This window comes from Chaetomium tenue (assembly GCF_020726465.1).
Source record: "Chaetomium tenue strain MPI-SDFR-AT-0079 chromosome Unknown F5144scaffold_1, whole genome shotgun sequence".
Taxonomy (NCBI): domain Eukaryota; kingdom Fungi; phylum Ascomycota; class Sordariomycetes; order Sordariales; family Chaetomiaceae; genus Chaetomium; species Chaetomium tenue.
Window position 1 is genome coordinate 3,502,797 of NW_027117329.1, and position 22,790 is coordinate 3,525,586.

The 22,790-nt window shown below is 57.2% G+C and overlaps 8 protein-coding genes across 8 annotated transcripts; 2 read left to right on the forward strand and 6 right to left on the reverse strand.

Annotated features, from left to right (window-relative positions):
* Nucleotides 1-276: 276 nt before the first annotated feature.
* Nucleotides 277-1,926, forward strand: F5144DRAFT_637128 (uncharacterized protein; the record flags this gene model as incomplete). Its single annotated transcript, XM_066792646.1, has 2 exons — nucleotides 277-1,365; nucleotides 1,672-1,926. Exons 1-2 carry the CDS (start codon nucleotides 550-552, stop codon nucleotides 1,924-1,926), a joined length of 1,071 nt encoding a protein of 356 aa, XP_066648691.1. The 5' UTR covers nucleotides 277-549.
* Nucleotides 1,927-2,322: 396 nt separating this feature from the next.
* On the reverse strand, nucleotides 2,323-3,308 carry F5144DRAFT_479620 (uncharacterized protein; the record flags this gene model as incomplete). Its single annotated transcript, XM_066785178.1, has 2 exons — nucleotides 2,323-2,760; nucleotides 2,817-3,308. 2 exons carry the CDS (start codon nucleotides 3,306-3,308, stop codon nucleotides 2,323-2,325), a joined length of 930 nt encoding a protein of 309 aa, XP_066648692.1.
* Nucleotides 3,309-7,278: 3,970 nt separating this feature from the next.
* On the reverse strand, nucleotides 7,279-8,316 carry F5144DRAFT_43757 (uncharacterized protein). The gene is made up of 2 exons (XM_066784935.1): nucleotides 7,853-8,316; nucleotides 7,279-7,753 (listed from the first exon to the last, which is right to left on the reverse strand). Exons 1-2 carry the CDS (start codon nucleotides 8,207-8,209, stop codon nucleotides 7,529-7,531), a joined length of 582 nt encoding a protein of 193 aa, XP_066648693.1. The 5' UTR covers nucleotides 8,210-8,316; the 3' UTR covers nucleotides 7,279-7,528.
* Nucleotides 8,317-9,880: 1,564 nt separating this feature from the next.
* F5144DRAFT_474215 (Formate/nitrite transporter) lies at nucleotides 9,881-10,946 on the reverse strand (the record flags this gene model as incomplete). Its single annotated transcript, XM_066785021.1, has 5 exons — nucleotides 9,881-9,999; nucleotides 10,068-10,373; nucleotides 10,430-10,550; nucleotides 10,601-10,637; nucleotides 10,696-10,946. Coding segments are annotated over 5 exons (834 nt in total), but the record flags the coding sequence as incomplete, so codon positions are not given.
* A 504-nt stretch (nucleotides 10,947-11,450) lies between these two features.
* F5144DRAFT_588884 (uncharacterized protein) lies at nucleotides 11,451-13,804 on the reverse strand (the record flags this gene model as incomplete). Its single annotated transcript, XM_066789979.1, has 6 exons — nucleotides 11,451-11,527; nucleotides 11,788-12,428; nucleotides 12,850-12,926; nucleotides 12,988-13,310; nucleotides 13,464-13,500; nucleotides 13,553-13,804. The coding sequence occupies 6 exons, from the start codon at nucleotides 13,802-13,804 to the stop codon at nucleotides 11,451-11,453; spliced, it is 1,407 nt and encodes a 468-aa protein (XP_066648695.1).
* A 1,860-nt stretch (nucleotides 13,805-15,664) lies between these two features.
* F5144DRAFT_43929 (glycoside hydrolase superfamily) lies at nucleotides 15,665-17,266 on the reverse strand. Its single transcript, XM_066784936.1, has 2 exons — nucleotides 16,632-17,266; nucleotides 15,665-16,576 (listed from the first exon to the last, which is right to left on the reverse strand). The coding sequence occupies exons 1-2, from the start codon at nucleotides 16,980-16,982 to the stop codon at nucleotides 15,827-15,829; spliced, it is 1,101 nt and encodes a 366-aa protein (XP_066648696.1). The 5' UTR covers nucleotides 16,983-17,266; the 3' UTR covers nucleotides 15,665-15,826.
* A 1,588-nt stretch (nucleotides 17,267-18,854) lies between these two features.
* F5144DRAFT_556086 (uncharacterized protein) lies at nucleotides 18,855-20,863 on the forward strand. The gene is made up of 2 exons (XM_066787956.1): nucleotides 18,855-19,274; nucleotides 19,467-20,863. The coding sequence occupies exons 1-2, from the start codon at nucleotides 19,119-19,121 to the stop codon at nucleotides 20,379-20,381; spliced, it is 1,071 nt and encodes a 356-aa protein (XP_066648697.1). The 5' UTR covers nucleotides 18,855-19,118; the 3' UTR covers nucleotides 20,382-20,863.
* Nucleotides 20,864-21,365: 502 nt separating this feature from the next.
* Nucleotides 21,366-22,588, reverse strand: F5144DRAFT_43973 (uncharacterized protein). The gene has a single exon (XM_066784937.1). The coding sequence runs from the start codon at nucleotides 22,320-22,322 to the stop codon at nucleotides 21,522-21,524; it is 801 nt and encodes a 266-aa protein (XP_066648698.1). The 5' UTR covers nucleotides 22,323-22,588; the 3' UTR covers nucleotides 21,366-21,521.
* Nucleotides 22,589-22,790: the final 202 nt, after the last annotated feature.

Sequence of the window (22,790 nt, forward strand, 5' to 3'; positions counted from 1 at the left end):
AAGGCTTAAGTCCATTCAACCCTCACGCACCGTACACTCGGCAGCCACAGTCTGACATGTGGCTCCCGATCCTGAACGTGTTGGGGTTCTGATCCTCAGAAGGAAACGAGAAAGAGGGATCACGAGAGAGACATGCTCCCTGCTCCGTACCAAGAAGGAAGAAAGGAAGCCGGACACGCAAAATAAGCAACGCCCAGTCGGGTAGTGTCCTGCAGAGTTCACTTGGCTGCCGGCTAGTGAGTGAAACTCGACAAACTAGTAATTTACCACCGGTGCAGGGGCGGCGCAAACACTCCGCTTCCAGGTCCGTCCCCGCGTCTTCGGCCACAGCCGCACGGTAGTGACCCCAGTTCGAGTCCGACCCAGGCCTGGCCCCCACCACCCCAACTGTCGGTCGCCAGGAAGTGGCTCGCGAGGCAGTTGGCTAACCGTTTCAGGGCCGGTGTCCATCCCGACCCGGACAGGCTCCTCTTATACGGCGTAAAAGGCCAAAAGGCAGAATAGCCCATTGCGTTGCACCGGACCAACCACCTGCCCCTACTGGACCACATGCAAACCGTAAACATGCAGGAAAAGTTGACCATCATCGATGTGCCGTGGCACCGCCAGCCCCTCGGGGCGCTGACGTCACAGTCCGCTTGCTCACCCAGCGGACGTCCATACTCTCCATACCCCTACCGGGACCTACCCAAGACACCAAGCGAATGGCCTTCACATGCCCGCAACACCAAATCCACGCCAGCAGAGACACAACAAAGCCACGGCGGCAGCTTCCATCTCTTCTCCTACCTCCCTGCGGAGCTCCGTCTGCAAATATGGCGGGAAGCCATGTTCTCGGCATGCTCCCACGGCCGAGTCCACCGCGTCCACCTCGCCATCGCCGACTCGGAACCGGACTCCCTTGAACCGAACAGCAACCCAATCCTCCACATCCTCCCCACCCCAGACCTCGCCGCCTCCACCCGCGCCACCCGCGCCCTCCTAGCCAGCTGCTCCGAAGCCCGCCACGAACTCCTCTCCCTCGACAACAACACCACAACCACCACCACCCTCCCCGACACCCTCCCCATCTCCCTCCCCCCAGCCCACCCCCAAACCAACCCCCCCTCCAACAACCCCAAACCCGCCGGCCTCCTCCGCCTCAACCTCACCTCCGACATGCTCCTCCTCGCCTCCCTCACCTCCACCCTGCTCTTCACCCTCGCCGACGCCCGGCACGCCCACCCCTCCTTACTGGCCCCGCTGCGCGGCGTGCGCCACGTCGGCCTCGACGTCGCGCCGCTGCTGGACGAGGCCGAGGGGTGTGCTTTCCTCTTCCCGGGTGCGGCGGTCGCGCCCGAGGTGGAGAGTGCGTTGGTGGGGTTGGTGGGGGGTGGGATGAAGGGGGTGGAGGGGGTTTATTTGGTGGGGGGGAGGGCGGTGGTGGATGATGGGGTTGAAGGGGTTGAGGGGGGTGGTGGTGGTGGTGGGGGTGGGTTGGGGGTTGGGGGTGAGGATGGGGGGGTTGAAGCAATAGAGGGGGGTGGTGATGGTGATGATGAAGAGCAAGGGCAAGGGTGTGTGTTTGCTGGTGGGGACGGGGACGTTGCGGGGGTCGGGAGGGAGTGGTACACCACCAGCCCGTTTCCGTCGTATTCTGTAGATTTGGAGTATTACTCCCGCCTGACCAAGACGATGCGGTTTCTGTGCCAGTTCAGGCAGGCCATGGACGCCCCCGCGGTGGTCACGGATCTGGATGATGAGGTCGCGTTGGAGAGGCTGGGGGATGTGAAGCTGAGATTGCTGGGGCACTATGTTACGAGGGAGGCTGGTGCGGAGACGGAAGGGCTGGAGTTGTCGAGCCCGGAGAAGTGTCTCGAGGTTGCCCTGGGAAAGGAGCCGCGGTGGGTGCAGTGGGAGTGGGTTTGCCAATGTCTTGACTGCTAGGTGTGACGGCGGGGATTGGCTGGGGTACGGCGCTGGGGAATGGCGTTGGGGTTTTAGATTGGCATAGCGATGGCTTCTTGTACCGGTGTCCGGTGGCATTCCTCTTGAACATCAGTACCGGTACTGGTGAATTACCTTGATACTTTACGTCTTTGGAGTCTGCTGTTCTAGAAAATGTGACGGATGCTAAGAAGATTAGACCTTGATTGTGTGGGAAATGATGGTTCTGCAACATGAGGGGGGTTTATTTGTCATCTATCTACTAGCCGTCGCTAAGATCCTCTCGGCTGGTAGTTATGTCTGGTCGATGTATGTTCTGGAGACTCTGCCATCGCCCCCCTGCCGCTTCCCGTGCTGGCGCCTTCATTGCTGCCATTTCCCTCAACGGTGCTTCTCCTAGCCACGCCTGCTGATTCTTCTTCCTCTGGCTGGACAGTAGTTCCTCCGAGTTCTGGGCGCCATGTACCTGATTGGCTCGTCCTCACTGTCCTCTTGGCCGCTCTCCTCGTTGGTGTTCTCGTCACCGCCGCTGGCGCTCTCCTCATCGCCACTGACGCTCTCCCCATCGCCAGCATACCCATCCTCGCCGGCATCGCCATCGGCATTCTCCCCGTCGCCGTTATTGTTGTTGTCCGTCACATCATGGTCCTCTTCGTCTTCCTGCGCCTCAGTCTGGTCGACCATCTCCTCAACGCTCTCATCGTCGCTGCTTTGCTCGTCCTCTCTGTCCTCGGCCTCTTCCAGCTCCCGGTCTTGCGTCTCCTTGACCTCCTCGAGCCTCTTCAATATCCGGGAGAGCGCAAGCAAAACAGAGCTCGTACGGCCCTGGAATTCCTGTCCCACCCGTCAGCTTCTTTTTCATTTACAGGTCAGTAGGAATAGAATCATACATGGGCAGCGTCCGACATGTCTTTGGCCATATCGCCATCCGTGTAGTGCCGGAGCAACTTGTCCAGCTCGCCGTACTTCCACGTCTTGTCGGCGGGGTACGCGGTGACCGGCATGGAGTACTCGTCATATGCTGTCTTGGAGAGGAAGCAGAGGTTCTTGTCGATGTTGCGGGCCGCGTTCGTCAGGCCGAGGTAGGCGGGGTCTTCCTCGTCGCTGGCGGGGTGAAGGTCCCGGGTCTCGACGTCCAAGACCGACCCGCCGTGCTCGTCAACGTGGCGCATCTCGACTTGGGGGGAGAAGGCAACTGTTTTGCGGCGCTTCGCGGCAGGTTTCTTGCTCCCGTTCATGGGTGGCTTTGGGTGATGTGTGCTGCTGCTTGTCTGGAGGGATGATGCGAGGTGTAGGAAATGGTTGAAGAAGAGGGTGGCCAGGCCTGGGAAGAGTTCATTACTGAAAGAGGAGGGGCAGGGACCCACGTTCTGAGGAGCCATGGTGAATAGTTGTCCCAGGGCGCGTGAGTGGCCGCCTCTGCTAGACTCTTTTAAGGTGATTCCGGATTCTTCTGTGTGAGTGACCTCATCCGGGGTGGGCGCTTTGGCACCTACACTGGCTCACAATTTCTTACGGGCCGGTGCTGGCATTGGTCTGCTGAATGAGACATGACGTACTTTAACATCAAAGATGTCTTCAATCAAGCTTTTTTCTTGGTGCTTAAGAGAACTTAAAAGCCCCTTGAAGTTTTGGTAAAGATGTGTACATTAAAGCCAAGCAGTGGGCTTCTCGGCACCTTGTCTTTGTCCCCATCAGCTGGCTTTGCGAGGTGGCTAACCTCTGGGCCCTCGTATGAGCTTCCCTGAGCTTGTCACTCAAACTGGCGAGGCTGAGGAAACCTAAGAGTGTTTAAGAGCAGTTCCCATATACATCGAGGATGTCTCACACACCAGGTCAAAAAAAGGTGAAGGGCCATCATCATCGAGAGCAACAATTCTTCACAGCCAGTGTAAACTTTCTCCCCATGCAGTAAACCGGCCGTTGTCGCATCACCTCTACCGGCGGATCAAAGCGCTAGTATATACGCCGTCCTAACCACCACTATCCAAAATTCTCTTAGTACTGGTCTGTAAATACAAACGAAGCTGACGGGCGGGACAGAAGTCCCGGGACTGCACGCTGTATTGTCCTTGCGTTCGCGCGGATCCTCAAGAGGCTTGAGGAACACGCTCTGGCCAAAAAAAAGAGCCGAACTCAAACGGGGAGCAAGGAATTAAGAAGGGAGGGAAAGATGGGAAAGAGGTAAAGAGAAAGAGGAGAGAAACCCCTCCCCCCCCAAAAAGAGGTCAAGCAAAACAAGCAAAAGAAATTAAAAAGAAAGTGAGCCAAATGAAATGTAGACTATCGGCCTCCAAATGGCTTTCTTTTCGTTCCTGTAGTCAAAGGTTTCGGCGGCACCTACATGTACGCTTGGAGTTCGTCTTTTCTTTTGGCCAAAGAGTGAGGAGGTAAGGGAGGAGCAAGACCGGGAACCGGAAAAGGCCGAAGGCTGAGAGCAGGGCCTGCCGCAGTTGTTACCACGGCCCTCGCGGCCGTCGCAATGCGCTGCGACTAGGGCAGGAACTACCCAAATGTTGGGAATCTCTTCTCTTCTCTCCATACCACCACGGCTACCACTTGCCGGGTAAACCGCTCCGGAAGTGGTCCCAGCAGCGTACCGGGCCGTTCGCCATCACCAGGAAAGTCGGCGAGCTTGCGGTGGAACTCGACCTACCGCCGTTATGGAGGATCCACCCCGTGGTATCCGTCATGCAGCTCACATTGGCGCCAGCCGGAAGGGATCCGTATGGCCGCCAACCCCCGGCACCCGGAAGGGTGATCGAAGCCGGGGATGACAGCGACGACGAACAATACGAGGTCGAACGAATTGTCAAACGCAAAGTCACCGTCCGCGCCGGCAAGCCCAAGATCGAGTACCTGATCAAGTGGAAGGGGTACGGGAACCAGCATAACGCTTGGTACCCGCGTGAAAACCTCATTGAGAACGCCTCAGATCTCGTGCACGAGTACGAGGTCGAGAACCCCATGACCGACACCGACGCCAAAGTCAACAAGCGTCAGCCGTCCACCGAGCAGCGAGGTATGGTACCAGAGCCATCCTGACGCTGCGAAGCAACCAGAATCTCCAATTTCATTTCTCGCGCAGACTCAAACATACTCGTCCCTACTAGTCAAGACAAACCAGCCGATAGCAATGTCGTCGACGTACACCATTGGAACCAGACGCTTACCGCCAAAGTCGGCCAAGCGCAACTCGAAGACCGTCATCCCCGATAGCGAGGATGAGAGCATCATCCTTGCCGGTAGCGATGAAGACTACCTCGGAAGAATATTACCCGCCCAACTGGGCAGAGAAGCGGAGGTCATTTCCCGCCTTTCTCGAAGGAGATGTCTGCTGCGGTGGCCTTGCGGGAGAACTCGTGCCCGGAGTCGGCAAACCGTTGTAGTTGCCGTGCGCGTTGCGCTACTTGTGACTTGGCCGGGAACATGTTGATGCTCGCCGTCCGTCGTCGGGGAAGTCGACGAATGTTCGTCGACCGTCGTCGGGGAGGAGCCAATCGTACAGACGACGTCCGTCGAGCGCTCGTTAAAGTGATGCCGGGCCCAGGATGGGCCGGCGGGGAATAATCGCTACCAGCTAATGCGCTGAGCGGTGCAAGAGGTCAACATGAAGTGTGTGAAAAGGTACCCGCCAATCCCCCCTGGCCCTCCAGCTCGACCCCTTGGCCCCTCCGTTGGGCCTAGCGATGGATTAAATCCATCTACCATCCCCCCCTCCGTCAAGGATAGCTTTGGTTAGAAAATCTTTAACCATCAGCTGTCGCTGGAGTATGTTCTGCGTCTAATCCGCACATATCGTACTATGGCCACCCTAAGCAACATGTATATCACCTGCACATTCAACCTCATCGAACGCGAGGCGCTACCTGTGTGTCATACCTCGAACACACCTGACTTATCGGTTGCCCCAAGTCCCTCCGAGTGGCTGCGCGTCCTGCGAGCACACTATAGGTTGCAGATGCTCCTTTCTATCTCTCTTGCGGGCGAGTTCAGGGGCATGTGGAGCTCAGGTGCGCTACCCATCCGAAAGAACAGGAGACTACGACGTGCGCGGGAGGTCCGAAGCTGAGTGTTGCTACGGCATACACATACCCCAGTGATCCATCGAAACAGCGGCCACGGTCACGAGAAGCTCTTCACCCTCCGAAGAAGAGCATCTGCCCATATATAAGGGAACACTGTGTGAAGGGTGATAAGGCGTTTGGCGCCGAGTTTCTCCGCAGCTTGCCCAATGATTCCGGGGGAAACTGCAACTTCCCTGGGTAGTATCAAATGTCCCTCTGGGATATTCTTGATGATGACGGGTGGCGGAACTATGTTGGTTGGTCCAGTCTCGAGTTGGACGGGCATGCCCGGGTTGGCCTGAATTCTTGACAGAAATGGTTCAACTCGGCGTTCCAATAAGGCTCAATACATTCGAAATCCAGAAGTCACGCGTCGATGCCTTCGGCACTGACTACCGCGTCCTAAATGGCGTTCTTCGCGCTTTCCGGGGCCATAAAGGGAATTAGAGCCGATCCCTTGCCGCATCCATTGGCAAAGCTGCATCTCGACTTCTTGAGAATTCGATGTGACCTGGAGTTCTTGGTGAGTATACGGAGTTCCCCTTTTGAACCCGCGGCGGTATGACTGCTGACCAACCGCCCGCGTTCTAGGGAGCAATGCTGCTGCCCTTTGCGTCTAAGGCACCGTTGAAGGTGCTTCGCGTTTGACGAGCCGGCCACGATCGGTCTTTGGCCCTGGAGGAGGATGGAAAGAGAACGAAGCAGGTGGACCAACTCCTCTTCTGCAGCAGCACATCTGCCGGTGACAGGGGAAGCGCCGTGAAGCCTCGTGTGAACTCAAGCTAGATCAACAATGAAGCTATCCCGGGTGCGGTGTCAAAAACAAGAATCCTATATGCATTGGCAGCATCGTCGTCATCCGGGTGACCAGGATGGTATCCTCATTTATCCTGCAACGTATAAGCCTCAGAGCCGGTGACATTCCATTCCGGCAGGCATTTCACTCGAATCACAGGCTGGCAAGACATCTTAGACCAAGGAAATCGATGCTTAATAATGCGAGAGTCGCCACCCAATTCACACTGGGGTTACACTTGTATCTCGGGAAGTGAGGCAGCATTTCATGCCTCCCCACACCACCACGCCGCAACGGTGCATCGTTTGGTCCATGTACACACTTGGCTTTGCTCCGCTGCCGACTACATGTGGGTTGAGAGCAAGATTACGGTTGCCTGACTATCACAGCAGTTGCGATGTGCAGTTGTAAGGGCCGCTATGTCAACAGTTGATGGGTGAGCACCACCCAGACCCAAAACACAAGTTGCTCCAGGTTTGTATACAGCAGCGAGCCATCGTCGAAAGTCAGGGTCTGAGATCAGAATGAAGCTTGGGAATTACGAAACCAGAAAAATATACAAAGACACCCAACCCGACCTTTTCCATCCAACCTCTAGTCCGTTTTGGAGCTCTCCCCCATCTTCAAAACAACCACAACAACAACAGAACCGCGAAAGAAGAAGAAGAAGAAGTCCTGCTTAACAAGCCTCCTCTACCCCTTCTACTCCCAACCCACCACCATCCCCACGCAGCACCGCTCAGCACCGCCGCCACTCCAAATCCCACTCCTCGGTATCCGCCACAAACTGCGCCTTGCCGTCGCCCGTCAGCGCGCCGCGGAAGTTGATGTTCATGATGCCCGTGTAGCCGTCGCTGCCCGTGCAGGGCGACCACACGCGGCTGGCGTCGGCCTTGGCCACGAGCGTGACGCCCTCGTTGACGGTGCCGTCGCCGTTGTTGGAGACGGTGCCCGAGATGGTGTCCTGTTTGGAGGGGGGGGGGGGATGGGTTAGTTTTATGATGATGATATGATATGGGGTGGTGAGGTTGGGATGGGGGTGGGGGATGGGGCTGAAACGTACCGAGCGCGCGGCGTCCTGGCTGAAGAAGACGGTGGTGTAGTGGGTCAGGGAGGTGCCCGGGGTGAGGAGCACGCGGCCCTTGATGACGTTGGTCTTGAGGGAGACCTGCCACCCGGGGCTGGCGCCGGTGGCCTGGAGGTGCGCTTGGCAGTTGAGCGTCTGGGTGCCCGGGAGCGAGGCGGCGAAGCTGCTGAAGGTCACGGTCGGGTCGTTGAAGCCGCCCGAGAATTTGGGGTCCTTGGCGCACCCGTTCCCGGAGAAGGTGATGCTGGTGATCTTGGGTGTCGCGGGGGCGGCGGTGTCAGCCATGGCGGCCGAGGCCGCTGTGAGGAGGAGGATGTTGGAGAGGATGCCCATTGCGGCGGTTGGTTTGGTGTTGTTGAAGCTGTGGTTTTGGGAGGAAAGGATGTAAGGTTGTGAAGTGTCAAGGTTCAAGCTTGTAAGACGGTATGGCTTAGAAGTTGGGTGTGGATGCTGGAGCTATGTATCATGACAAACACCATCTCTGGCGGGTTGTGAGTCCTTCTTTATATCTCCAACTCGCTCGGCCTAGGCCTCGGGGGCGAGGGTGATGATCCAGATGGATTGCGATGCGTTCATTCTCGCCGCCACCCATGCCACCGGGCGGTTTCTTAGGTCGTCGAGAAGTCTGGGTGCGGAGCTTTCCAATTTACCCAGATTGCAGCCCGTGAATCCGGGTGCCAGGATTGGCAAGAACCAAACTCTAAATTAAGATCCAAAAATAGGACCCAAAAACCTCTGGCCTTTTCATGCCAAGACGACCTGGGGATTGGGTCAAATGGTTTGGTACGGGGCGAGAACACGGAGCACTGACCGGGAGTGGAACATGTCAACCTGGGAATACCAGGGACGCCGAGGTGCCTCAATCTCGGTCGATATTGTGGAAGCACGCCCACAACGCCCCTGTCACACCACACGTTGCTCCGTGCTCCTCTCCCCAGTTAGCCCACCGTCCCCTGGGGTAGTGCCGTACCTGGCTCTCGCTCCCTGAAGGCCACGGATGGGCTAGGCTGCATCATGGGGTGAACCATTGAACCACCAACGCCACGTTGCGACACATGCACTAGAAAAACAACTGCGGAGCTCATTTCCGCATTCTTATTGTCTGGATGCGACGTCATGTTTATGTCTGGCCTTTCCGCTGAGCTTTCAGTCCCGGTACAGCCGTCGACGGTTCCCGCTTTCAGATCGGCCTTGCAGTTGATTCGCCCTGGGTGCTCTAAGCTTAAACATCCTCCCAGGTAACGGCCGGCCATTGTGCGGGCAATGTCTCTTCAACCGTCTGGATGCGTCGTGCTAGATAGATTCCCCTTGGTGCAGCGTGTGATTGCATGCGACAAGTTGATACATGTCGATATTCGTGTTCCTATTTATGGCAGCACAATATCTTTGCAGTGCTAGAGTCGGGAGCCAGATGCCTGCCGATGATACATGGTTGCGTGCTGAGCATGTTGTCGCAGCCGGGCGCTTGGTTATTGGCGTCTTGAGGGTTTGCCCCCTCAAATGGTTGTGATTGAATCCCGCGGCATTGAAAGCAGGCATCAGAAGCCTGCTGCGATCACGGTTACTCGGGAATCCTCCCATAACACGCATCACTAATTGTTCAAGGAGATCTGCTGAAGTGTGCACCACGTTTATGCATGATCGGCCGAGGAATCGAAGGATTGACGGCAGCGGCACCCGGTTGGCTGTGAGGAGCAGTTGTTGTCATTGGGGGCTAGAACTTTGATCCCTTCCAACGAAACACATCGGACGGGCCCCAACGGGGTGTTTTGGAGTCGGCGTCTTGCGTGGAATATCATGCTGTGGCCGGTGCCGCATTGTATTAGTCCCGGGTGGCACCCGGTTGAAGGCCAACCGACCATCCGGGGAGAGTCTTCGCTATTCGGGTTTGGCGTTGCCGTTGGCCCCTGCCAAGTCCCCGGAGGAGGTATTGTCCCTGTCCCCAACAGCTTTGGCGGTAACTGTCGGGCTCCGCGACTCAAACAGGGAGCCTTCTTCTAAGCGCTGATGATAAGTGCCGTCAACGCAGACATCCGGCTCATCGAATATGTAGAGCCAGTAGTAGAAGCCACCGCAGAAACCTGCGCCTCCCAGAATGTTGCCGAGGGCGGTTGGTATGATTCCTGCCAGACAAGCGACAGTGAGCAATCACTCCACGGGACAGAACACAACGGCGGTTTCTGGGACGTACCTTTCCAAATGTACAGACCCACGGTTAGGTCCGGCGCCCCCAGAAACAGACCGATGGGGATGAAGAACATGTTCGCCACGACGTGCTCCAGCCCCAGGGCGACGAAGGCGAAAACCGGCCACCACATGCCAACCACCTTGGAAGTCAGGTCCTTAGCCTGTAGCCCGAGGTAGAGTGACAGGCACACCAGCCAGTTGCAGCCAATAGCGCGGAGGAAGATCTGGTGGAACTGCAGGTCGACCTGCTTCTGCTTCGCATTGGAGATCGCTTGGTCCCGGTAGGGGCTGTGGTCAAAGACGCCACCGTCTGTGTTGTGTGTCAGGGTTGCAACGCTAATCAGCTCCGGCAGAAGCTGGACTTACAACCAAGAATAACGGCCATGACGAAGAGGACGCCCGCCAAGTTTCCCCAGAAGCAGAGGAACCAGTGCAGCAACATCTTCCGGATCGGCAGGCGTCGGTGGTAGACCGCCACGGCCGTGATCTGGTTTGATTAGTCGAAGATGAGCTGCGAGGCAAACCAGAAGTCCCTACCATGTTTGTGCCGGTGAATAGTTCCCCTCCTGATAGCCTGGATTTTGCCCATGAGTTGAACGGTTCATTCCACCAGTACTGCGTTGTGTACGCACATAATCATGACAATGCCAGCCGGGAACACCAGCGCACCGATGAGTCTAACAAGGCCGGGCGTGTTTTCTTGAAGCCACGGTGACGTGGTAGTTATCAGGGATGCCGCGGACGCAAAGCAGAGGAGGCACCCAGATGAGACAGCCGAGAGAAAGATTTTGTCAGGCCGCATCCTCCCCCTTCTTGCTCCCATGCGGGAAACAATCTCTATGGTTTCTGTGGGTGTGTACGAGGCCAAGTTGGCCACATGGACGGTTTGCACGGCCATGGCTGGCTCGGGGTGATTCAATCGGTCAAGGATGATATTTAATTTGGTGACTGCAGGTCTCAAGGTGAGAAGAAAAAGTTCCGCTCTTGAAGGCGCCATCGTGATGGATCGGTCTGTGGAGTTTTGAATCCATGTTTGCTTGGCGAAGTGGAAGCCATGTTGCGATTTCGGACCGATAAGAGCTAGATTCGGGTTGTTAAGGTTGGTTTCATGATTGATGAATATGATTCAAGGGGTGTGTGAGATGATGAGGTGTTTGAACAGAAAGCGCTGGTATCAACGGACTTCGATGTGGGCGAGGAAACCACGGCCAAGGGAAGAGATCGGTCAGTGCCAGCCAGGTCTGTTTTCGCATTTCAGGGTCAAGTTTAAGTAAGTAGGGTTAGGGTTTATTGAGTATTAGCCACTGTCGCGGGCATCCCTCGACCCCTGGCCCTGTGGTCGCGCGCTTGATCTTCAACACCAAAAGGCCTTGACAAAAAAACGGCATCATGCGTATCCGTGTCCCATTACTGTTTTCGTAACCCGCCCCGCCCCCCGAGCGCCAGCAACAGCAGTGGTAAAGACTGTGACAGCGTAGTAACCCCTTTTGTAGACCAGAACTTCATCACCCCGGGTATCAGGCAGAAAGGAGAAAGATCATGGCCCAAACATAAAAACGAAACAAAAACGCACCCTGCCCAAACTCCCCGGTATATGCACAGACCCAACGCCCTTCCCCCCCAGTCCAGTCCCAGGACTCCCAGGGCTCACTACCCCCTCACCTCCCTCATCTCCCCCCCACCACCACCACCCCCACCACTCCCACCACTCACCCCCCACCCACCACTCCGCCTCCCCCTCAACCCCGATGTAGAGCCACCCATCCCCGTCCCCGTCCCCGACCCCGGCTGAGGCTGAGGCTGAGGCGGTGGCGAAAGGCCCCCAACACCCGTCGAACCAGACCCCAACCCCGACCCCGGACTCGGACTCGACGACGACGCCGGACTGCGCGACCAGCTCTCGCGCTGGCTGGCCACCGTCCGCGCCACGCGTATATCCAATCTCAGGTGTGCCCTTGGTGGGGCCCGTAATGGTCGGTCTTCGGCCTCGTTGTCTAGGCCGCCGTTGGTGGTGGTGGTAGTGGTGGTGCTGTTTCTGTTGCTGTTGTTGTGGTTGTGGTTGTGGTTGTTATTGGTGGTGTTGGTGTTGGTGCAGTCGGTTGTGGAGGAGAGGCTGCAGGTGCGTTGGGCTTCGAGGTCGAGGTCGTGGTCGAGGTCGTATTCGGTGGGGACGGGTGTTGTGGCGGAGAGGGTGATGTCGGGCCGGCTGGGCTTCATGGTGGTGAAGCTGTGGTAGTAGTGGGATTTCTCGAGGGTGTCGTGGTCGACGTGGTTGTGGTGGCGGTGGACGGGGGGCGGTTCCGAGTAGGGGTGAGGGGTCGGGAGGGTGTTGCCGCTGTTGCTGTTGCTGTTGATGGGGGTAGTGCTGTCGGCGCAGCTGCAGCTGCAGCAGTGTTGTTGGGTGTGCGGAGGTGCGTTGCTCATACGTCGGGCGAGCGGGTTGATTGGGGCGGGGGTGGAGTTGCGGTGGCTGGTTTCGTGGATGCTGTCGTTGTTGACGGGCGTGATCCATTGCAGAGTCGGCTCGCGGATGCCTTTGCTTGGGGATAGGAGGCGGGGGAAGACGCGTTGGATGAGGGGCTTGAGGGTCATGATGCAGGCGCAGACAATGGCCGCGTTGACTTCGACAGCGGTCCAGTAGAGCATGTTGGCGCTGGAGTAGAACCCATCCCACGACGGGTTCTGCGTGATGTTGATGAGAGCGACGAGGCGGACAATGGAGATAATGCAGACGCTGGGTGGATATTAGCGGCGGTAGGCCAGAAAGAAGGGGGACCGAAACTGACAAAAACCCGAGAGCAAAGACACCAACGATGGCGTATTTTTGCCTTTGGGGGAGATTTAAGGACGACAAAACGGGCATCTATCAGGGTCAGTCGGGTTCCATACCCGCGTAACCAAGTTCAAGGCATGGGAACGCATACCGGTAGTGCCATGACGACGAGGTCACTGCTGATATGGAGGCCGGCATTTGCCCACCACAAGTTGCCTGGCTGGCAGTATACCGGTCCCTTGAAGAACAGAGACCAATCCCAGAAGGCTTCTAGCGGCATGCAGGCGGTGCAGACGGAGACGATGAACCAGATTCCAATGGCGCTGACGAGGATCAACACGATCTGGATGGCTCTCTTGATCCAGCTGTAAGTAAAGATGCGCTTGTAAAGGAGCAGGATCGATATCCTGCTGAGCGTGAGACTGAGGTTGTAAAAGAGCATGCCGTACCAGGCCGCCTGTTCCCTGTCAGTCCCTCGAAGATTGGTAACAGACAGAGGGGCAGCTTACTCGTTCAAAGGATGGGAATGCGAGCATGTCGACTTCCCAGACATGCTTTCCTGCGCCACGAGCCACCTCTAAAATCCAGTCAGAACTTGAACTCAGCCAACGGTCAGTTTGTACGTACGCTCAAGTGCGCTCGCTGCCACGCCGGCCGCGCAAAGCTAACAAAACGGTCAGTTCAGGGTTCCATAACGGCGGAAAAGAACGCCTTACAAGCGCCGGCAAGATGCACCAGTCCGCAGCCCCGAGAACATGGTTGACCCAACCCCTGGTGTAAAACCGAAGGCCGACAAAAACCGTGGATATCAGGAGCGTGATTACAGAGCAAGCGATAATATCCGGCTGGAGCGACCTCCCGGCATTTGGCGGAATGGGCCATGGTGGAAACGTCGAGTTCGGCGGCGGATACGTCTCGTTGCCGGAGAAGGTCGAGTTCGGGCCGGCCCCGGTTGTGTCCCACACCATCTTGGCCGACTCTCCCTCACCCTGGGGGAGGAGGCGAGAACGGCGCTGGCAACCAGTCCTTTACGTCTGGTGGTGGAGAGGAGTGTTCTAAGTTGTGGGCCTTTCCTCGAGGGAAGAGGCCAAGCTGAGCCCCAGAACCCGGAGACGAAGGCGGGCCAGGAATGGCACCAACATACATATACCGGCCGTTCCCCGCAGTTTCTGTCAAGAGGAGCGCTTCATCTCCCGGTAGCGCGAGCGGGTCCAATAAACCGTTGATCGGCGCTGGTGACGGCGTTCCCCCGTCGCGTTGCAACCCGGGGAGTCTGGGGCAAGAAACATCAGCTTCCTTGTCGTTAATAGGCTGCGTGACATGTGAAAAGCACAGCCTTTTGGAGCAGCACTGGCTCTGCGTCTGTTAGTGTGACACGAGAGACAGTCTGAGATGGTGAAAAAGGAGCCAACGGTCCTGCTGGCCCCCCTGGTCCAGCACGAGCCTTCGTTCGCCAGGCAATTTCCCGAACCGCAGCTCAAGCTCACAGCTTTGGTTCAGGGCTGTGAAATGCGGGGAAGCGGAAATGGCTGGTTGCGTCTTCAAGGTTTTTCTGTCATGGCCTGTCTCTCGTTCAGATTGGCCCGAGAGTCAACCAAAATTTGGTTCTGTTATACCAAGAGCTCTGTCATTAATGCTTGGGCAACACTCGACCGGGTCTACCAGGTCTTAAAGTCACATGGCTTGGGGTAAAGCCAAGCCGTTTAAACCGTTAAGTTTTGCAGCAGCCGGATAATAAGAGAAGAACTTCATGTTTTGTTTCACGAAGGAGCTTGCCGCCGTCCAAGGCTTGCAAGTTCATGGCGAGATCTGCTGCTGTGTTCCCTGGTTTCCACGCTCGGAGACCGGCAAAAAGGACAAGGAAGCACCAAGGCAACGCTGACCCGGGGTTCCGGAGGCGAGTGCAACACAAGATGAGAGTGGCCAGAAGTGGTGAACGCTAAGCTGGAACGGGCACCGGCCCCCTTCCGACCGCCTCTCTTGGGATTGGGTAGGTCTCAAATTCTGCCGGCTGCAGAGACTGGGCAATCTGAATTAATTGACGACAGGGGCACCCGTGTAATCTCCAAAGTGCCGCGGCACTTGCGCGTTTGTGCGACGGCGTCTGGCTACCTTTATATCAATCATGGTGATCCAACCCCGAGAATGACGAGGGATTTTTTCCTTCTTGATTCCAAGGTGTGTTGTTCGAAAATGCAGGCTGGGGAGACCGGGTACGGTGGCGGCGTTACAGCACGGTGAAGGGCAACGCAAGCCCATGATCCCGGTCCTATATCTGACCCCGACCGCCTTAGGTTAGCTCTCTTTGGTGCAGAAATGGCACGCAGCAGGAATCCCTCATCGCACGAAGCCACAAGAAGGCAAGTTCCGACCAGAACCCATTCGACTACACTAGCTCAGTGCGTGTTTCCCAAGCTCGACACGACAGTCTGAGGGGCGGGCTCGCCGGGGCTCCACACCGGTGGAAGAAAAGGGGAAATGGCAGCTTGGATCCAGGTAATCTGAACATTTGGGTGAAGTATGTACTCGAAAAGGAGACGCGCATCATCTGCGCGGTTTCCCGGAAAGGAAAGGTGGAATATGTACAACGAATTTTGGATCGGGGCTGCATGAAAATGCCGTCAACGGCCCCCAACTTTGGCTTTCTCGCTGGCATCCTGATGATGAGGGCTGGATTCTTTTGCTTGCCGTTGCCCCACCTCACTTGGTTAGGTTCACCGTCAAGGCCTCCAGCCCCCATCCGTCGCCCTTTGCAACCCCTTACGGAGCGTACTTCTTCAGGATGGAGTTGTAGCTGGTGTACCCGGTGCCCGAAGGAGGCTCTGATAAACGCATTAGCAATTTTCCCCTATGAGATGACTGCCCCCGGATCGGATGCCCTGGCTCCCGCAAGATCATGGACGGGTTCAAGTATGATCGAGTCCCACGAGTCCAGGAGGCAAGGCCTCCGATGGTTGGGCCGGAAAGGGGGGAAGAAACAGAAAGAAATACTAACCAAACGAGTACATGTAGTCGCCCCACCAGGGACCACCGGCCCACCAGAGGGCGCCCTGCCAGACGTCGCTGTTGGCCTTGAGGTGCTCGAGGAGGTTGGTGACGGCGGTCTGGCAGACGGTGTTGGGGCCGCCGGCGTACTCGCCGATGATGCCGATCTTGCCGTTGGCGCGCAGCCAGTTGGTGGCGCCGACGACGCGCTGCACACCGATCTCGGCGCTGACGCAGTCCGGGCTGGTGCCGGAGCTGTCCGTGTCCAGGTACTGGTGCATCTCGTACACGAGCTTGCCCTGCGGGTCCGTGAGCGCCACCATGTTGGTGTTGGTCGTGTTCCAGCTCCAGGCGCCGGACCACGCGTTGCCCTCGACGAAGATGTGCTGCGTGGCCCCCGCCGCGCGGATGCCGTTGATGGCCGCCTGGTTGAGGTTGAGCACCAGGGTCTGGTCCATGGTGTTGTACTCGTTGTTGGTGTCGAAGACGACACGCGAGTTGGACACGAACTTGGTGGCGAGGTTGGTCCAGAAGGTCTTGAAGGCGTTGGTGTCGGTGATGATGTCGCCGTAGTACCGGCCGTAGTTGTGCGGGTCCAGCACCGCGTACGCACCCGCGTTGGTGATGAAGTTGACCGTCTCCGTCAGGTTGCGGAGGTAGCCGGCATCGAAAGTGGTTGACGTCAGCTGGTCGGGGACCAGGCGCTCCATGGAGAAGGCCACACGGAAGGTGTTGTATCCGTCATTGATGAGCGTCTAGGGCGTGTTAGCTCACTCTAATCTCCTTCGTCCCTGGCCTAGCATATCATACCTGAATCGACGAAGTCGACGGGAAGGTAAAGTGCTTGCCCCAGATGCCGGGGTACGTGGGGGTGCCGAACTCAGCGCAGGACTGGTTGATACCGAACCACTTGAATTTGCCCTTGGCTGGCGAAGTGCTGGTAGCAGCAGGCGCCGAGCTGGTCGTGGTCGATGTCTTCAACGTCGTCGAAGCACCGCCGCCAGGCAAGCACTGGCTGTACCAGTCGTTTTGGTAAGCGCAGTGGTAGCCCGACACGCAGGTCGTCGCCCCTTGCCATCCATTACCTCCGCACTGTCCCCAAGCACCACTCTGGGCAACGGCGCCGGTGGCGAAGACGCCGGCGAGAATCGAAGACTTCATCGTGTTTGTTGGCTTGAATGGATGATCGACTCTGGCCGAGGAAAGACGGAATAGTAGGGATTACTCGACATCGTCTCGCCTTTTATACTAGTCGAGGCCGGATACGTGGTGCCGTCGGGAGGCACTGCGAGAGCCCCCCGCGGCGCCAGGTTCCTGGTCATGAACTCTTGGATTCAGGGGTTTTGCCGGCCAAGCATCCCCAATTCCGGGTAAGCCTGCGAGTTTTGTGGAGCAAGGTCGCATTGCAAACGCTTGATCGTGAGCGAGACAGGCATCCCGACGCCGTTGTTCAGACCACAGCGTGGAGTTGGGGGTGCCGAGCTTCCCAGATCGGCCAAGAAAACAGCGGCGGCGATCAAGCCGGGATTCCAGAATGGTCCTGAGCCCGAGGCCGCCGGGCCGCGAGACGAAAACAGTTGCGCTGCAAGTGGGATCCAGTGGAAACCGCGCGTGAATGAGCTGGTTTAGCTGCGCGCCCTGCGCTCGGAGCCGATATCACAGCGCGCGACGAGCTGGCTCGGCGGTCCGACCCTCGAGGCGGGGGAAACTGGGGGCAGCCTAGCCCCGGATGGAGATGCTCCGAAGCACAACATTCAGAGCCGCCGTTCGCCAAGACAAGCAAGCGCCCCTCGTTGAGGCGTTGAACCATCCGACTCGAACGGAGATAACACACTTAGCGGCCCGACGATGGGCTTCTCGGTTTTCTACCTACCACGGAGAATCCCGTAGTTCTTGCGCCCCGTTCTGCGCCGGGGTGCCGCTTAGCCGGTGTGGAACTCAAGAAGGGCGCGAGAGGAGAGGAGTGTCATGGTTGGCTCATCATCGGCTTTCTATCCAAGGCTATATAAAACGACGAGGGAAGCCTTCATGGAAGACGGTCAAGTTGCTCAAATGCGCCATGATGGGGTTCAAGTCGTCTACCCCAAGTCAGACCTTGGGAAGGTGGGCTCGTCACAAAAGCTCTCAAGACAATGCCTAAGGAATAACAGAGGCTGTGTGAGATAAGTTAGTCGACTGCGCATTGGCTGTTTATCTGTTTATAACCATCTTGATGTCCGTCTGTAGGAAAACTGAAGTCACTGATAAACACCCCTCGTACCTGCCCGTCCAGGCGTTGATCGGAGACATCGAAACGCAAACAGAAGGGACGATCGAATCCCGAACTGAGCGAGGAATAGAAGATGCCAACTGCGTTCAGATACTCACAGCCACCAAAAATATGCCATTGTGAATCTAGAGGTTCAAGTCCAGAAGCGGTAATGATGTGCAGCGAAAGCTTGTACCGATTAACGAGGGCATTGATGCTACGCTCTGAGTTGCGTGGCGAGAAAACGAAGCTACCTCCTGGCAAGAGGGGGAAAGGTGCTCGAACAGAGCGGGCAGAACGAAGCAGTGCTGACTGAATACGAGGGTCATCTGCATGTGATCATGGATGGACGATGGAAAACCCGATCTCGATTGAAACCCACATTTTCGAGATCTCGGATCGGACCTTGGCGATTCTGAACCTGAATCAGCTCTGGGATCATTTCGACGTTATTGTCGGCGCAGGTCAGGTGACGGACAGCGAAGAACCCGCGAGAAAATCCCCTTACAGTGCGAAATTCTCCCAATCGAAGGTGCTGGGGTGATGGCGGAGCTTCTGCCGGGGATCGTGAGTGGAAAGACAGAGGATGAGTGACTCGAGAGAGGGGAGCTGAAATTGCCACTGTGGGAACACCACCTGCACAGATTGAGGTCGACAGCTGCAGTGGCCAATCAGACAGCTCGGGGAAAGCTCCCAGGCGCTGCAAGTGCAGGGAGTGTTGGGTACCGGTCCTGTCGCCACGCCAGGTACCGTCTGGTCTCTGCCATGCTTTTCAGCGGGCTGTGCAAAGATGGAAAATTACGTTTTTCTTAGATTTGCAGAGATCCAACTTCAGCCAATGTGCCAAAATGCCAACATAAAAAGGCGACATGCTTCCTTAGCGTGACGGTGGTCATGGTGTTCCGGTTGTTCGTCTCCGATCGCTGCTCTGCAGTAGTCGCTGCGTCATCGGGCTAGGATCGCACCACTTGGCGAGATACAGCCCACCTCTCACGTCACGGGATCGCTGTGGTCGTCTGAACTGCGGGAGCAACAAGAAAACACACGACATGCCCACGAAACTCACGAAACTCACGAAACCTAAACCACATTCTTCCATCAAATCCCTCCATCAAATTCAAGGCGCGGTGAACATGGCCGCGGGCATGGCACAAGCTCCCTTTCCCTCAAATCAAGAATGGCCTGTTTTGGATGAGCATGAGCAGGTGAGTGCTTGGCCCCGACTTAGCATCCATACCTTCTGTACCCTGCCGTACTGGGCTGCCCTGCCGTGCTGGCCACCCAGCCTGCTGTACCAAGTACCCTGCGACATGCACACACCCCGATCAGCTCAGACAAAAGCGCCATACAAACAGAACTAGAACAACAAACAAATTCTAATTTTTTATCTTTTGCAGGGCTCTGTAAATCCCGACCAACTACAGTATTTTGGTTGGGAATACACAGCAGGCGCCGGCCACCCCAATGCGCCCAGTGCCGCCAATGCGCCCGCCAATGGGCTTTGGCAAGAGGAGGCGCCATTGACCTCCGGCCTCGAGCCCTCATTAGATTTTGCTCACTTGCCCTATATCCCAGAGTATAGGAATGGCACCGGCGATGGTCTCTGGGATTATTCGGTGGGCGCCCCAATTACGAATTGCTCCGGGACAGTTTGGCCAACATCGCCAACGGACGCCTCTGTGCACAACCGCTGGGACCCGGCCAACCAGACATTCCCATCTCCGGCCTCTGAAGCGCCATTCTTTAACTTCACCCCGGGCCATTCTGGAATGGACGGACCAGGGGGTTATCCATTCCCATCAACCCAAAGCAGCACGGACTCGCCCACCACGGCGACGAACCTGATCCTGCCTACCCCGCTCCCGGACACCCCCCTGAAAAACCCCCACCCCGCACCGAAACGACCGGCCGAATCCTCCCCACGCCCTTCCCGGCCGCGCACCCTCAAACGGCACCGATCCGACACGCCCTCCATCGCGTCCATCGCATCCATCTCCACGCCCGGCAGCGCCTCCACCGTGGGGTCGGCAACGACAACACTGGGCGGGGTGCTCCCCGCCAACGTGGACCCGCGCGTGGCGTCGGAGCAGATCCGGCGCGAGGCGTGGGACCGCTGCAAGGCCGAGGCGACCGAGATGTCGCAGCGCCGCATGATGCTGATGGACCACGAGCACGGCGCCCTCGAGCGCGAGACCCAGCGGTTGCAGGTCAACCTGAGCCTGATGCGCGAGGCCGCGAGGCGCGAGCAGGCCGAGGAGGAGGAGCAGGCGGCCAAGGCGGGGAGGGCCGAGAGGTGGATTGATGGGGCGTGAATGTGATGGGGGGCATGTTTTTCCTTGTCACGATGGGATGATCTGGCTGGGCATTGGGTTGGGTATTGGGGATTACGCGAGTGATTTTTGACTCATAATACGGGTACCAGGCTTCACAACTTAATAACCACGACGGACAGGTCCGTTCTCTCATACGGAGTTAGGGACGGCTCGGTTCGGTTGTTAGTAGCCTAGGTGGCTTCTGGCGTTCAAACTAGGGAGGATCAGATTGACTACAATCTTGAATATTTTTCACTTCTTGAAGCACCATCTCCTGCACGATCACCGCCTTGGTGGTGTTGTGCGCTTACACCCATCTCTGGAAACCCACGAAATACTGGATTCGGACCATCCCTGGGTACCTCTTCAGCTGAACCCTTGTCGTCCTACCCCGCAGGTGCGCACCGGACCGCTCATGCAACTAACCTCACATATCACATCCGGAATCGAATTATTTGCTTCTGCAGTGACACGTGGTGGCCGTCGACAGAAGTACAGTACTTGTGCGGAGTGGCGAGCATGTCACCAGCACTTTCTCCCACAAGCTCCGATTCCTGCGTCCCAGCTGACCGGAAGCGAGCACACCCGGCGCACCCGTCGCCAATCGCAGCCGGCCTTCAGCGCCCTTCGTCCCGACGGGCTGGAGCTGAAAGCCACTCCCGTATCAGCAGCGCCTCGGTGCCACGTGGCAATACATTCCTCCCCATGTCCGGACTCCGCCGTCGAGGGGGTCTAGACTCGAGGATGGGGGCCCTTCCGAGCACAGTGTTTACACTCTTGCAGAATTGGGCTCCAATAGTGGTTTCATTGATGGCAAGCTGCGAATGATGGAGTCACACAGCTGAGAGATACCGCAGCTCGGATCACACCCACGACCCCAAACTACGACACATTCCGTATCATCAATTCAGCTACTGACGTTAGCGCAGGATAGGATGATTAATCATTAGCCGGAAGCACAGCGGTCAAGACCCAGGGCAGCACAGGAATGGCCCCCTTTCCTCCACGCTAAGGACGCAGCACCTGTGAGGACATGTAGTGGGAAATGATGAAATGTTAGAGCTAACTCCGGATATCACACCTAGGTAAACAACCTTCTAACCGCAGACCCCAATCATAGCCTACGCGAACCTTTTCTGATCACCGAGCGGCTACCGACCCGTCCTTATTAGCGCCAGTAGCGTCGCCGCCCGTCTTCGCAACCGGTTTCTTGATGCCAATGGAAAAGAAAACCGGTTCCTGAGCCGCATTAGCAGCAAAAAACGCATTCAGAAAAGCCGGCGTAGCATGCGTCATGTCCTCCCTCTCCTTCCTCGCGATATAGTCCGCCAAGAAGATGATATCCGCATTCGCCTTCTTCTTCTTCCAGTTGTTATTCCCCGCCGCATGCTCCTCCATCCAGTCGTGGATGGCAATGTTAAGCAACAGCGCGGGCTTCAAGACGCGGGCGCTGGAAAACACAATCACGAACCCGTCGTCGGTGTCGGGGAAGGCCTGGCGCAGCTCCGGCGGCTCGTGGATGTGCACCATGGACTGGATGCCGTCCCGGTCGAGCGTGATGGAGCGGGTCGAGCGGCCCACCTTCTTGAAGAAGCCGCTGCTGGAGGCCGCCATCTGCTCGATGACCCGTGCCGAGTGGCCCGTCGGCACGAAGATGTGGTAGCCGGAACAGAGCCGCTTGGAGCCGAGGAGCTGGAGCGCGAACCCGCCGATCAGCGCGTAGGGGGTGCCCCGCAGCGTGCTGGCGAAGAGGCGGGCGTCGGCTTGCCGCCATTTTAGGAGCGTGGCCTCGGAGGGGGGTTTGGGTTTGGCGGCGGTGGTGGTGCTCGTCGTGGTGGTTGTGTTGGTTTGCCTCTGAACTGGCTGGGAGGAATTGGCGGCGGCGGCGCCGCCTCCACCTGCCTTTGCCACGGGTGCACTTCTCTGTGTGCGGCTATTCATACTTGCGGAATGTTGAGTAACCAGTCAACTCTGAAGGGATGCCAGTGGTTCAGGATCGTAGAATGGAGTCGTTAGATAAACCGACAGGTTTGTGCTTTAGGTAGGTACTTGAAGGATTGAGGAGCAAGTAATTCTCTGAATTAGTTACACGGTAAGCAACGAGGAATTAAACTAGGTCGCTAGTCCTTCCAGGTGGCTAGGCATCACGGCCTCAGCTCGCGGCCGAGGCCAAACCTCGCCAATTCCATGTCTCGCGAAGTCTCCTTTCCTTCCTGCGAACGATGCTGAAACCCCAGTGCCAGTTAAGGACCGGTCCTCGCTAATACAAAAAATGGGAGGCAAAGAGCGAAGGCGACAGGGGGCAAGCTCCTAAACCGATGCTTACTCTTTCGTTAGGCCAAGTATTCCGAGTAGGATCCGTCAAGTTGGTCGCCGCCGGCCACTAGTGCTCATCGGCCAACATCTGCT